The following is a 16,074-nucleotide window of genomic DNA, read 5'->3' as shown; positions in this document are numbered from 1 at the left end:
AATTACTAATGTCAATGGACAATGTCTGAGTGGCCTTAGTGTTTTATTTAGGTTGATTTAGAGACATCTTGGTTGAACAGTATTGTGTGGATATTAAATTTTCTAACTACTTGACCAGTCCCTTTTGTTTCTCGCAAGCAACTGGCAAAAACACCAAGTGATGTTCATTTCATGAGGTTAAAAATCACAGTACACCAGGTTATAGTCCAACATGTTTATTTGGAAGCACTAGCTTTCAGAGCACTGCTCCTTCATCAGGTGGTTGTGGAATATACTCCACAGCTACCTAATGAAGGATCAGTACTCCGAAAGCTAGTGCTTCCAAATAAACCTGTTGGATTATAATCTGGTGTTGTGTGATTTTCAACTTTGTATGCCCTAGTCCAACACTGGCATTCTCAAATCACTTATCTCATGAAGCTTGATTTAAGCTTCCACTTTCTGTTCACTCTGGTGGTGGGTTCATTAGATTAATTCAGGTCAGGATTGAAATGTATCGCCTGAACACATTTTAAAGACCTTAAATGTAGGGTTATGCAGGGTACCCATTATTGAGTGGGAGAAAAGTGCTATTTAATAGTTATTCTCTTCTCTGCCATTGTGAACTTAAAGTCAAGAGACAAAAGGATGCGCAGGTAACCAGCTGCTTGAGGGAGAAGCTGGCGTAATGATAATGACATTGGACTAATAATTGAAAGGCTCAAACTAATGCTCTGAGGACATTGGTTCAATCAATAAAGAAACCTGTAAAGTGAAGCTATTTCCAATAATGGTGACCATGACAGCTGGCATGAATTGTTGTAAGAATAAACCTACTTCACTAATGCCTTTGAGGAAGGAAACTACCATCCTTACCAGTCTGGACTACATGTGACTCCAAGCCAACAGCAATGCTATTGACTATTATACACCATCTGAAATGGCCCTGGAAGCCACTCAGCTCTAGGTCAATCAAGGGGTGGCCAACAATGGCTACATCCCATGAGAAATAAGACAAAATCTGATTATACTTCCCCTGAGGTATGTAAGAGCAGCATGGGGCAATAGTTTTGAGTATTTCCCTCTATTCTTGTGGGAGGACATTGGTTTTAGAATACCACATGCAATTCTGGTCTCCATGCTATAGAAATGATATTGTGAAACTTGAAAGGGTTCAGAAATGATTTACAAGGGATGTTCCCAGGGTTGGAGGGTTTGAGCTGTAGGGAGAGGCTGAATAGGCTGGGGATGCTTTCCCTGGAGCGTCGGAGGCTGAGATGTGACCTTATAGAGGTTTGTAAAATCATGGGGGTTATGCATAGGGTCAATCGCCAAGGTCTTTTCCCCCGAGTAGGGGAATCCAAAACTAGGTTTAAGGTGAGAGGGGAAAACTTTAAAAGGGACCTAAGAGGCAACTTTTTCATATAGAGTGGTGCGTGTATAGAATGAGCTGCCAGAGGAAGTGGTAGAGGCTGGTACAATTGCAACATTTGGATGGGTATATGAATAGGAAGAGTTTAGGGGGGTTATGGTCAAATGCTGGAAAATGGGCCTAGATTAATTTGGGATATTGGGTCAGCACGGATGAGTTGGACCGAAAGGTTTGTTGCCATGTTGTGAATCTATTGCCCAGCTCCATTTAGCAGCAAAGATGTGGGAGATCAACAGGGTCGGGACAATTTGGTAATTACTGTTCCAGAGGTTGTATCCAGATTGCAATGCCTCAGGGACAGTTTACAATTTTCAAAGTGTTGGTTAAGGGAGCCTGCACACCTCTGATTTAATGGCCTATTGAACACTTTTAGGAGCTTATTGCTAAGTACAGAATGGCAAGAATGACATTTTCACAGGAACATTGGCAAACTCAGATCCTCGTGCATGCTTGCATTATCAGCTTTATTGTCAGGGCATCTGAATATTTTTATTAATTGAGAGCTACTGCTCCATAAGTCGATTGGTGGGAGGGGGTCGAATGCTTTAAGTCTTTTGTTCCTGCATGAGCACTTTACTTTCACTTGACCTCTGAGGAGCATGCTCTCTTTAGCAAGGCATTGATGACAAACTTAACACTTATCACCCACACCTATGTCACCTTAATGAGGTGGTAGTGAGCTGTTTTCATTGGCCATGCCAGTCCATGTGGTGAAGATGTTTCCACAGCGTTAGTTGTCAGGATGTTTTAAGCCAATGTAAGGCAGCCATAGGCCCCACAATAGGCACTGTCTGTCTCTGCTATTTATGTCAGCTAGGCCCAGCTCCTGAATGTGCATGGTGTTACATGAATGACACAATTGCAACATTGGTTTACACCTGGAGTTTATCCAGGCATTCAGTTCCCTACCCTATTTTTAAAAGCTGGCCCATGATATCCGCTGATGCAAAAATTGGGACTTGAAACTCTTTCCTTTTTGATATAGCTTACCTCTAAATCACACACCACCCTGACTTGGACATGTATCCATCATCCCTTTATTACCAAAACTCCCTCTCAACAGAACTTTGGAAACATGAACTGCAATGACCCAAGACGAGAGCTCTCTACCAACCTGTGGAAGCACAGTTGCTCAGTGGTTAGCACTCTTGCTTCACAGCACCAGTGATGTGGGTTTGAGTCCAGCCTTGGGTGACTGTCTGTGTGGAGTTTACAGAGTCTTCCTATGTCTGTGTAGTTTTCCTCCAAGTGATTCACTATCCTCCCAGAGTCCAAAGATGTGCAGGTTAGGGTGGATTGGCCATGCTAAATTGCCCCATAGTGTTCAGGGATGTGTATGTTTTTGGATTAGATTTGAGAAATGCAGAAAATAGGGTAAAGATGTGGGGATAGGGTAAGGAAATGGGGATAGGGTAGGGAGTAGGGGATAGGGTAAGGAAATGGGGATAGGGTAAGGAGTTGAGGATAGGGTAAGGAAGTGGGGATAGGGTAAGGAGTTGGGAATAGGGTAAGAGGTTGGGGTTAGGGTAAGGAAATGGGGATAGGGTAAGGAAATGGGGATAGGGTAAGGAGTTGGGGATAGGGTAAGGAAATGGGGTTAGGGTATGGGGTTGGGTTGAGAGTAAGGGGTTGGGGATAGGGTAAGGGGTTGGGGTTAGGGTAAGGAGTTGGGGATAGGCTAAGGAGATGGGGATAGGGTAAGGAGGTGGGTTTGGATGTGATGCTGTTCAGAGGGTCAGTGTGGACTCAATGGGCTGAATGGCCTGCTTGCATACTGTAGGGTTCTATGATTCAAGGGGTGCAACAGAATTAAAATAAATGTTGAAATTAACACAGTGCCTACATTCCATAAATAAATATATGCAATTTATTTAAAAATAAATAGCTTCGTATTCAACTCTGTGCAGTATAACTCTTGACTAATCATAGTGACACTAGTTTAGCCATTTGTAGGACAATGATCAGCTTCTTTGGTCCCACCACCTACTTCAGTCGGGTCTGTTACTTATTTTGGCTTTCATAATTGTGTCTTTCTTCCCTCCAGTCCCAGCAATGATTACTTCTCACCCCAACACCACCATTGCCATTAAAGGCCAGAACAAGGAACTTAATTGCACAGCCCGTGGAGAACGACCAATCATTATCCGCTGGGAGAAGGAGGACACAGTCATTGACCCAGACAGAATGTTCCGATATTCAGTGGCTACAAAGGACAATGGGGAAGAGGTTGTCTCGACTCTGAAGGTAGGATTTTCTTTTAGTTGTTCATGCAATGTGTGCATCACTGGCTAGGGGAACATTATTGCTCATCCCTCAGTCCCTGGAGAAGGTGGTGGAGCTGTCTTTTTGATTTGCTGCAGCCATTAGGTTATAGGCAGATCCACACTGCTGATATGAAGGATTTTGGCATAGTCACAATGAAGAAACAGTGATTTAGTTACAAGTCAGGTTAGGATGTGGTTTGCAGGGGAGCTTGCTGGTGGTGGTGTTCCCTCATATCTGCTGCCCTTATCCTTCCAGGTGATGGAGGGTGTGGATTTGGAAGGTGCTGTTAAAGCACCTTTGATAACTTACTGCTGCACATCTTGTGGATTGTGTGCACTGGTGAAGACAGTTGAAAGTTGAAGATGATAGATGTGGTGCCAATCAAACAGGCTGCTTTGCCCTGGAGGGTGTCAGGCTCTTTGAGTGGGTCTGTACTTATCCAGGCACATGGGAAGTATCACACTCCTTTCTTATGTCTTGTGGACAAGCACTGGCGAGGCAGGAGGTGATTTATTTGTCCAAACACCCCAGTCTTTGATTTGCTCTTGTTGTCACAGTAGTTATATATCTAGCCATTCAGTTTCGGGTCAATGGTAACCCTCAGCATGTGATAGTGGGGAATCAGCAATGGCAATGCCATTGAACATCAAGGGACGACATATTGATCCTCTCTTGTTGGAGATGGTATTTGCCTGGCACTTGTGTGACACAAATATTATTTGCCTATTATCTTCCGAACCTGGGTGTTACCCACATCTTGGTACATAAGAGCACACATTACTTCCATTTTGAGGAGCTGCAATTGGTGCTGAACATTGGACAATCATTAACGACCATCCCCACTCCTTACCTTATGATGGAGGGAAGATCATTAATGAAACAGCTGGAGTTGGTTAGGGCTGGGGCACTACCACTTGCAGTGGTGTCCTGGGGCAGAGATGATTACCCTCCGTCAACCACAAACATCTTCCTTTGCATAAGGTACGACTCCAAACAGCAAAAAGCTTTCCCGCAGATTCACATTGATTCCTTAATATCATACTTGGTCAGATGTCAAGGGCAGTCATCCTCATCTCATCTTTGGAGTTAGCTCTTTTGTCCATGTTTGGACCAATGCTGTAAGGTGGTCAAGAACTGTGTGCCCATGACGTAAGCCAAACAGAGTGTCAGTGAGCAGCTTATTCAAGGGAAATTGACAGCAGTTTCGATGAGGTCTTCCATCACTTTAATGATCAAGTGTAGACTGTTGGGACAGTAGCTGATGCTGGTTGGTATCGTCCTGCACTTTAGTACAGAGACTACACTTTGGCAATTTTCCACATTGTTGGGAGATGCTGTGTTGTAGCTGTACTGAAACAGCTTGGCTAGGGGCATAACTAGTTCTAGAGCAGGAACATTGTCAGGTTCAATTAGCCTTCGCAGCATCCAGTTACATTTAAATGGATGATCTAATTCTTCAAACAAAATATTGATATTATAGAACCTCTACAGTATGGAAGCTGGCCATTTCATAGAATAGGATCATAGACTCCCTTCATCATGGAAGCAGGCCATTCAGCCCATCGACACCAACCCTCTGAAGAGCATCCTACCCCTCTACCATATACTGTCACCCTGAAGTTCCCATGGCCAATCCATCTAGCCTGTATATCTTTGGACTGTGCATGGAAAATAGAGCACCCAGAGGAAACCCACACAGGCGCAGGGAGAACATGCAAACTCCACACAGACAGTCACCCGAGGATGGAATGGAATCCGGGTGCCTGGTGTTGTAGGGCAGCAATGCTGACCACTGAGCCACCATGCTGTGGCTGTACAATGATGTGAATACAAGTTTCAGTAGTAGGAGAGTCCAAATCTGAAAGTCATAAATATAAATTTTTGTCACTACTGAGTCCAACAAGCAAATTAGGAGAAATTCCTATGCCCATAAAATAATTAAACTGTGGAACTTGCATGGACTGGTTGAAGTGAATAGCAGTGATGCATTTAAAAGGAGTATATGAACATGTGATAGAGTGCAGGGTTATGTTCAAAGAGTCAGGGGAACACGGATCAGAAAAGCTTATATAGACATAAATGCCAGCATACATTAGTTGGGCTGAGTGGCCAGTTTCAGTTTTGTCAGCTCTATATTATGTGAAGGGTTATCCACATTTACTCTGGTTAAAGCACGCATCTTAATGAATTCCACACAAATACTGCAAACTGTGCCCTTTGTTGGATAATTTCGTTATGTATTCTCCTGTAGTTTGAGTCCATTCAGCAGGGCTTTTCAATATTGTGGTGTTAAAAGGGTCAACGTTCAATGTGCACAAATCCCTAAGGTTATAAACGGGGTTATGTTAGAAAATGAGGTTAATCATGACGGAGTAATGCCAAAATTGGGTCTTAATCACCTTGGAGAATGGAATGGGTTTTGAGGATGCAGAAAATAACAAGTTAGTTTAAAGGAACATCAACGCACCGTTGGGATATTTTAAAATAGACTGACTTTCTGACATCTTATGTTCCGAATCTCTCATCCCCAAAACCATTGTTTAATGGTCGTGGCAGCCATTTTAAGGAGAAATCTTTATTAGTGAATGAAAAAAATAGCACTTTTAATAAGTAAAGGTTAGTAGAGACATACGTGATCAGCAAAGTCATGAGGAAATCAACATGCTGGCCAAGTCACTGCCTCCCGTCGGAAAAAAAGGAGAAGAATGACAAGTCACATCAGCAGATGGGAATGTTTTCATCAAGTGGCCAAAGCTACAGTTGAATATTTACCCAAGAATCATTTTAACTCCTTGGCTAGCATGAGACTGTGTTATTGCAATAGAAGAAGTGCTTTTATAATTGTGCTCTCTGTACACCATGGGAAGGAACAAGAAGCTATTGTTGAGAAAATTGCTCCTTAGCAGCAGACCACCGTATCCTGCTGAAGTCTCATTCTAATCAGCACATAGCTTCCTAAAGTTGTGAGATCTGATTAAGACTGAATCACAAGTGAGAAATGCCTCAACACTGATTAGAATTGATCCTCGGCTTTCAATGGACAAAGGGTTCCAATCTTGAAGATGAATTGACCACATTAAATGTTTAATCGAACAATCCAACAACCTGATATGTAACCAATTGTTTTTGCCTGCTCTGTGATTATTTTAAAAACTCACTTCTACTTTGTGAGACTCTCAAAAGGTGATGTTCTAAATGAGGTCACCCTTGCTGCATTCATAGCTGAGTTGTCATTTATCTTTGAAAATGGAAAGCAACTTGTCTGCACGATGATTGCTTTGAAAAATAACAGCTCTCCATATGCACATTTCAAGGGAGCAACCTACTAGACGGAAGCACACTATGTTACTCATCCCTAACAATGCCCTCGGTGAAAACATTGCTAATTGGGGGGAGGGTCTTCTGTATTATATTAAAGAAATACTTTGAAGATCCTTTTTAAGGGGTGGTTTGATGGCAGTGTGGGATATAAGAACATGGGATTTCCTAACCTCCTGATGTTTGTGTGGCTCTCTCAATAACCTTTAACCAGAGCGTTGTGTGTGATGTGAGTTCAAATTCTACCAAGGAAGCTGAAAGACTCGAAATAAATAAATCTGGAATAAAAAGATAGCATCAATAACGATGATCATGAAAACTACTGGATTACCATAAGTAATGTTTGTACACACAATGCACACATTATAACTTATAGTCTGAGGCTTTTTTTAAAAGTGCATGCGGTTTGCTACAATGATAAGGTTATGTCTGATTGCTTACTTGCTTGTCTCCTGTAGATCACGCCGGCTGACCGAGGTGACTCTGGCTTCTTCTCTTGTCACGCAATCAATTCCTACGGAGAGGACAGGGGACTTATTCAACTCACTGTTCAAGGTATTCCATTTGTTATGTTTACACACGTGTCTAGCCTGCTTGATGCATTTCAACAATGGGAGAAAGCACAGCGTGTTTACACTCTTTCAACTCTTGTTTCCTCAACACAATTTCAGCTGAAAGTGAGACGATTTTTATCCAACTTTCTGCGTAAAGTACCAACTCAAGAATCTCCACCTAAAATTACAATCACTCAATTAGTTTTGCCCAGAAAGTCACAGGGAAGGCATTGAGAATGTCAGCAGAAAATGTGCTCAGATTATTGAAAAGAGTTAAACAACGAAAGGACATACTTGAGAAGGCTATATTGAGATTTCACTATTGCAATAGTACGTAACCCTAGTGATTAGATTTAGGTTCAGATTTAGATTCCCTACAGTGTGGAATCAGGCCCTTCGGCCCAACCAGTCCACACCGACCCTCTGAAGAGTAACCCACCCTGACCAATTTCCCTCTGACTAATGCACCTAACACTATGGGCAATTTAGCATGGCCAATTCACCTGACCCGCACATCACAATTATCAATGAAACTAATGCATCCACCTGCATTGTATTACCAATTCCTTCTCAATTGCAACCTACATTCATTTCTGATTCATAAGCTAATATATTATGTCAGCACTGTGTTTACTGAGATAAGAGATAGTTACAGTCAAAGGTCAATTGCTCATAATTGCTATCCGTGTCTCAAATTTCCTGATAAGTAGGGGTTAAGAAAACGATAGGTATACTTAACTAATCTAACTATAGGGCTGCTCTCTCAACAGAGAGATAGAGAGAGAGAGAGAGAGAGAGATGACTCATGGTGGTTTAACCTATGGGTCACCACATCTCAGGGGCATGGAGAATTGAAGAAGAGACCTTTGTGATAACCTCAGCTGGTGTGGAAATTGAACCCACTCTATTGGCACTGCTTTGCCTTGCAAACCAGCTCTCCAAACCAACTGATGCCCTCAATAAAACAATAAACTTCATTTCTGTTCATGATCATCTAAGGTATGTCCTTGGGAGAAAGTGAGGATAGCAGATGCTGGATATCAGAGTCATAAAGTGTGGCGCCTATGCCCGAAACTTTTCGACTAAGATCTGTACCTGGAAAGTTGACTTCCTGAGCGATGGAATTAAATTTTGTTCCATTGGCTTTGGACCCAGAGTAACAAACTGTGTGTGTATGTTGAATATTGTAATAATATTTACTGATTTTAGAATGTTTCAGGTCACGGTGGAGAGTGGAAAATGCTGTAGTAGTTTTAAGTTGCGTAAGCTCAGTGATGGCTGGTCAGGTGGGCAAAAAAGTGGCAAATGAGATTCAATTGTACAGTTCAAACAAAGTGAAGGAGTAGGCTGTGAATGGGAGATACTGAAGGGTGGAGTCAAAAAGTGTGTGCTGGAAAAGCACAGCCAGCCAGGCAGCATCCAAGGAGCAGGAGAGTCGACGTTTCGAGCATAAGCTCTTCATCAGAAATCAAGATACTGAAGGGTGTAGACAGAGCATCCATAAAGTGTGAAGTATGGGATATCATAGCTTGGCTATTCACAGAAACATGAAAGCTTTATTTTAAAGAGTCATACACTTTGTTTAACTTTCCTTTCCACAGAGCCACCTGACCCACCTGAGCTGGAGATCAGAGAGGTGAAGGCACGTAGCATGAATCTCCGCTGGACTCAGAGATTCGATGGAAACAGTCTGATCCTTGGCTTTGATATTGAATACAAGAATAAATCAGGTTTGGGAAGTCACTGGATTCACTGGAATGACTTCTGCTGATCCTACTCTGTAATGTGTCTCTTCTTTGCATCAAGTGTCCATTTTATTTCCAGCTATTCCACCTCCCTTCCTGGCAACTGGCAATCTGACCGTTCATAGCCTCAGTATTCTGTTTAACTCTGAGCTGACCTTCCACCCCGGGTTAAGTAAATTCAAGGAGGGGCAGAGATTTGAGGGGGGCAGAGATTTGAGGTTTTGGGAAAGACCTACATTGTGACAGAAGGTATTACTCCACACTGGGCTAGCACTCTGGATAACAAGACCCGTTACTCCTGAAGTTATCACCAAAGTTAAAAATTTTATCAAAGTATGCATAGTCATCAATTTACCTTCCAGGTGGACTCAGGTTAACAGAAATGATGATCCAGATTTATGAAGTTAACGAAAAGTCAAGAACTACTTTTATTACAAATATGTATAATCTAACTATGAACTGTTGACATGGAACTATACCAGTTAAACACTAACTCCCTCCTAAACACACACACATACACACACACATACACACACACACACACACACACACACACACACACACACACACACACACACGAAGAGAAACAGAAGAACAGTGGTATTAAAGGTGTAAGAAACAAAATTGGGGAAGCAGTTCAATGATGCCATTCCACAGGGTTTGCGGAGATGATCCTTTTGTTTGCTAGGACTTGCTGTTCTTCCATCTGCGTTCTTTGGCCTTTTTCTGCTCCTTCGTAGGAGGTCCAGGCAATTACTACTCTAATTGCAAAGCCTCTTAGTTACTGATTAATAATCACAACTTACCACAACTGGTGAGATAAAATAAGCTCACTTTATTCAGGGTTTAGGTACTTTACTGGAGAGAAAGATACATCTTCTGTCCATCGCAGCAATCCCAAGGCTTCTGCCATTATTGTGCACATCTACAAGCTGTTAGCTACTTAGGAGACAACCAGATATTATTGTCAGGCTGATAGCCTCTGGCATCCACAACTGGTTATAACTCCACAAGCCAATCCTTTTGTCAGCTGAATCTCACTTTGTATATACCCCCTGGTGCCTGCCCATCTGCATACAACCTCCCCACTGCTTGAGTAAAATAGCAGTGTAAACACCATATGCAATGGCATTCAGTGAAAAGTGAACTTGATTTTTTAAAAACACAACAATTCCTTCCACATTCCTTAGTGTTAAAACTGTCCTATTAGTCCACAATCAAAAATGTAGAAAAATAGGAAAACACATTCTTTATGAAGAATGTTTTATTCAATGTGTGGATATGAAAGTGTATGAGGGTGGTGGGAAAGGAAATCAGTACCAATTTCAAAAGGAAATTGGCACATGAGGGACTTCTGGGTAGCAGGGGTGAATGGAAATGACTGGATTGCTGTCCAGAAACTGGCATAGTTTTGATGGACCAAATGGCCTCTCTTTGTGCCCATAATAGCACTATGACAGTACATCCTGATCACCATCCTGACCACCTACTTTTACCTTCTTAACTTTGTGCACTCTCTGCAATTATCGCAGTCCATGTTTTTCTTATCTTCAATTTCAACTCCTTCAATATTTTCCTGGCAATCTCATAGCCTCTATTCTCCCAACAGTGTGAACTCAACCCCTACTGTTCTGCAGTTTTCCTGATTTTACCCTACTGTACTCACTGAATGACATTCATTCCAAGTGCAATGTGTGAAGCCACCTGATGGTAATTCTAGACAAGTCAGATTCCAAAGTGAAATCTGGCTTGATTGACCATAAGTTTTACTTTTGTGATTTGGTGGCATGTTGGTCAGTTCACACAAAGCACTTTTAGCAGAAGAATGGAAGTTTATTACACAAAAGAATCAAGCTATATATATATATAATATAAGAAAGCTCTTATCCCAAGCAGAAAGTGTGAGATTCAGTTCCATTTTTCTCTGCAATAATCTTTGCAGATACTCAACCCATTGAATTATCACTCCTAAATTCACTTTAAAATTCGTAATCGATCGATGAGGTCCCAAGCGTATCCTTTTTTATACCTGTCTGCTCATTCACCAGATGTAATCCTCTCTGTCTCACTCACATATGCAAACTGTTACCATCTACTCACTGAATTTGAAGGAAAACACAGTCCTGTTTTCTTGAACTGCTATACCACCATAAAACCTCTTCCCAGCTCTATTAGCTTGGGAACTTCCATAAACTAAAAAATACTGCCCTTCTGCTAGAATTTGTTCTGAAGTCAAACTGCTTCTGGTCCCAAGCCATCTGTTTTTCTGTAGCTCGCTGAAATTCCACTTAATAATTATCCCAGTGATTCACTCCCCTGGTAGCTTGCTAGTTGTTTAACTAAGTTCAAATGCTTTTTGAAAAGGCCATTTTGTACTCTGTGATCAAAATATATCTTTTAAATCATTTGTGGGGTGTGGGCATTGACAGCTGGGCCAGCATTTATTGCCCGGCCCTAGTTCCTCTTGAGAAGGTGGTGATGAGCTGCATTCTTGAACCACTGCTGTTCACCTGCTGTAGGTTTACCCACAATGCCGTTAGGGAAGGAATTCCAGGATTTTAACCCAGCAGCAGTGAAGGACCAGCAATATATTTCCAAGTCCGGATGGTGAGTAGCTTGGAGAGGAACTTGGAGGGGGTGGTGTTCCCATGTATCTACTGTCCTCGTCCTACTCGATAGAAGTGGTGTTGGATTTGGAGGGTGTTGTATAAAGATCTTTGGTGAATTGCTGCAGTGCATCTTGTTGACAGTACACACCACTATTACTAAGCAACAGTAATGGAGGGCATGGATTATTGTGGATGTGGTGCCAATCAAATGGGCTGCTTTGTCCTGGATGGTGTCAAGCTTAGATTAGATTAGATCAGATTACTTAGTGTGGAAACAGGCCCTTCGGCCCAACAAGTCCACACTGACCCGCCGAAGCGCAACACCCATACCCCTACATTTACCCCTTACCTAACACTACGGGCAATTTAGCATGGCCAATTCACCTGACCCGCACATCTTTGGACTGTGGGAGGAAACCGGAGCTCCCGGAGGAAACCCACGCAGACACGGGGAGAACGTGCAAACTCCACACAGTCAGTCGCCTGAGTCGGGAATTGAACCTGGGTCTCAGGCGCTGTGAGGCAGCAGTGCTAACCATTGTGCCACCGTGCCGCCCATAAGCTTCTTGAGTGTTGTTGGAGCTGCACCCATCCAGGCAAGTGGGGAGTATTCCATCACACTCCTGACTTGTGTCTTGTTGTTGGTAGACAACCTTTGGCGACGCAGGAGTTGAGTTACATACAACGGTATTTCTAGGCCTCTGACCTGTTCTTGTATCAATTGTCTTTATGTGCTGAGTTGAGTTAAGCTTCTGGGCAATGGCAACCCCCAGGATGATGGTAGTGAGGGTTTAGTGATGGTAACACTGTGGAATATCAAGGGATGGTGGTTAGATTGTCCCTTATAGGAGATGGTTGTTGCCTGGCATTTGTTTGGTGTGAATTACTTTCCTTTAAAAAAAATTTCATCTTCACAGAATTAAAAATAAAAATAATTTGAAATCCACTTTAGAAATATGTATCCAAATAATGAAATGTCATAAACTTTCATCATGCTTTTCAAGTTTAAATCTTCCCATGTTTTTTACCTTTTTTTAATGACTGTAGCATCTTCCAGCCCTACAAATCTTTGAGAATCATACATTTCTCTAATTCTAGCCTGGAATGTGTCAACTATTCCCTTCAGTATTCCAGTATGGACACTCCTTTACCGCATGTGCACTTACCTCTGAAATTCTCTCCCTAAACCTCTCTGATTCTCTGCTCTTTGTTTTAAGATGCCCTTTTAGAACCAATAATTGAGTTAGTTGACCTGATTCTTTCATCTTTGGTCTGGTGTGAAATTTTCTTTGTTGGTGCTCCTGTAAAATACCTTGTAATATTTCACTGTGTAAAAGGTGCTACATAAATGCAATTTGTTCCATCATACAAAGCACTGGCCTTTGTGGTTTGTCAGCAAGATGATCACTTTTCCTGGACCACCATGTAGAAATAGAGGTCCAGTACAGCAGACATTATTCATCACGTCCTGAATGCCCATTTAAGGAAATTGCCTTTTAGGCTATGTTAAAAAAAAATCAGTCTCTCTCCACTGTTTCATCATTACTCAAAATGTCTAATTGAAAATTTTAATTCATTGCTAGAAATTTAAATCCTGTTGCTGCCAAACTGGGACAGATTAAAATATGATTAAATTTAACAAATTAATATTGTCCAAGAACTGCAAATATTAATTATATGCAGTGCACCCTACGAGAGTTTGATAAGATTGGTGAGCCCTTTATTTATCATGCTTGTGCATAATAAATTCTAATCTGGTGAGTTATTTTGTTGTGGTTAATTCATGCATAAATGTAATGCTCTTCTGTCATGTTTATAGGTATAAATACATCAATTTAAGAAAGGTCTTTGGCTGGGAGATTTCTGTTTCCAGGATCAGCATCTGTTGGATTTGAACAAAATTATTGCTAATTTGTAAGAATATATTCGATGAGGCATTGTTTTCCGATATTTCTAAGATTACCTTGTCTTAACGCAGCCATTGTCAGTTTTGTCTAAGGGTCAGGACAAATGTTAAGTACAGGGACAAGTTTCTTTACTTTTAAATATTTATAATATACTTCAATTGTGGACTGAATTGGGAAAAGGACTGATTTATAATAAAGGACAGTGGAATGAACAGCTATATTTTTAAAAAGCAAATTGCCGAGCCTCATTGTTGGTCATGTTTACACTGCTGCCTTGTACAAGAAGATGTTTATCAATGGACCAGCACCATTGATGTATACAAAGTGAGTTTCAGTTGGCAACAGGTTGCTAATTGGTCTCTGGCATTCTGACCAATGTGGATCACAAAGGCTGACAACAACAGTCTGATTGGCATCAGGGTGGCTGAACAGCTTGTGGGTGTGCACAATGCATTTATGTAGCACCTTTTAAATAGTGAAATCTTACAAGGTATTTCACAGGAGCACCAACAAAGAAAATTTCACATCAGGCCAAAAATGGATGACTCAGGGCAGCTAACTCAATCATTGATTCCAAGAGGCATCTTAAAACAAAGAGCAGAGAATCAAAGAGGTTTAAGGACCTCAGGAAGGAAGGGTGTGTCTCTCTCATCTTGGGTAAAGTACCTGAAGCTAAAAAGAGCCAGCTATTTTCTGCCATCAGTTTCTGTAAGCAGTTACCTTTAACCTAAAAGTCAGAGACTTTATAATTTGTGAACTAGTCACTCTGTGCCTCCCTTGAATAAATTAAAGAACCCGAAAGAAAGGACTCGGGAAACAAAAGGAAATCCTCCATCAAATCTTGACAACGGGTGCCAATGAACAATATCATTAGTTCGTTTTTCCCCTTCATCCATAATAGCAGTGTTTGTGTGTGTGTGTGTGTGTGTGTGCAGGGAGTGTGGGTGTGCAGGGAGTGTGTAGGGGCATGTAGAATTTTGAGTCAAGATAAGAGTGGTGCTGGAAAAACACAGCAGGTCAGGCAGCATCGGAGAAGCAAGAAAATAAATGTTGATTTTCCTGCTCCTTGGATGCTGCCTGACCTGCTGTGCTTTTCCAGCACCACTCTAATCTTGACTCTAATCCCCAGCATCTGCAGTACCCACTTCTGCCTGCATATAGAGTTTTAATGAGTAGAGTTATACGTCGACAGTTCATTACTGTTTACTTGTCGTTAGAATCCATGTATTTGTAATAAATAATTGTTCACGTTAAGTAGGCTCGGTGCGTTAGGGGAAATGTAGAGTAATAGGGGCAGGGGAATGGGTTTGGGTGGGATACTCTTCAGAGGGTCGGTGTGGACTTGTTGGGTCAGATGGCCTGTTTCCACACTGCAGGGATTCTATGATTCTATGAAAACAGTAACCTGATTCCAGTTTCTTTAGTTAACCTGAGTCTATCAGAGAAATAAATTGGGAGCTTTGCATACTTTCGTGGAGTTTTTCAGGAATTGTAAGGCTTGATTTCAGTGTGCTTACACAGTGAGGCTTAATAATTACACTTTCTAAGTCATTTATATGAAAAGGATGTTGATCCCATCCCATCAAAGCTCTGTGGGATATTTATTCTGCCCTGATTTTGCAATGGGAAAATGAGCAGGAGATCTGGTTGCATCCCCATTCTATTGCATGCATACTGTGCTATAAAGGCAGGTTCTTAGCCCACTGTCTCCTGATATTTCCTGTTTGCTTTAATCAATTAGAGGAAGCCTTGCTCGACAGTACACCTCACTGGAGATTGTGGATGGGAGAGGATGAAGAGAGGCTTCCTGACTGACTCTCCTGATGATTCAGTGCTGCTTTTCACAGAGAAAATGGAATCAATCAATAATTGGAATTGACAAACATGAATAATTCGGCAGATTTGAAACATAGCGCTTAAAAGGTTGAATTATCAATGAGGTTGAATTATCAATGAGGGTGAATGAAGTAATTTGGAATCAACTGGATTGATTGTAGCAATGAGCAGCAAGAGTTCTATTCTTGAATATACATACAATATAATGGTGATAGCAAAACAAAGTACCTCAGTATTTTGGAGTATCTTGGAGGACTTAATTTCCAATTTAATACTTTAAGGTCTAATTACTGTAGTGATGAAATCTAAAGTTGAAGCGTTCACTTCAAACTTTATGACTAAAATACCTTTTGCTCAATCGCTATGAATTGAGAATGATTGTCTCTTTCATCCTTTTTTTTGGTTTGTATGTACAGTCTCTGATGGTAA

General features: G+C 41.5%; 1 protein-coding gene across 2 annotated transcripts in view; it reads left to right on the top strand.

The window, feature by feature from the left end:
* dscaml1 (Down syndrome cell adhesion molecule like 1) overlaps window positions 1-16,074 on the top strand; it is a 537,532-nt gene that overhangs the window by 378,301 nt on the left and 143,157 nt on the right. For both annotated transcript variants that reach the window (XM_060846680.1, XM_060846681.1), the window contains 3 exons: window positions 3,456-3,655; window positions 7,453-7,549; window positions 9,150-9,278. In XM_060846680.1, coding sequence (XP_060702663.1) covers window positions 3,456-3,655; window positions 7,453-7,549; window positions 9,150-9,278 — 426 coding nt within the window. The remainder of the gene's footprint in view (window positions 1-3,455; window positions 3,656-7,452; window positions 7,550-9,149; window positions 9,279-16,074) is intronic.

The sequence above is a fragment of the Hemiscyllium ocellatum genome, chromosome 29 (assembly GCF_020745735.1).
Source record: "Hemiscyllium ocellatum isolate sHemOce1 chromosome 29, sHemOce1.pat.X.cur, whole genome shotgun sequence".
In the NCBI taxonomy this organism is placed as follows: domain Eukaryota; kingdom Metazoa; phylum Chordata; class Chondrichthyes; order Orectolobiformes; family Hemiscylliidae; genus Hemiscyllium; species Hemiscyllium ocellatum.
Note: the sequence above shows the minus strand (reverse complement) of the source record. Positions and strands in the feature narration are given on the sequence as shown.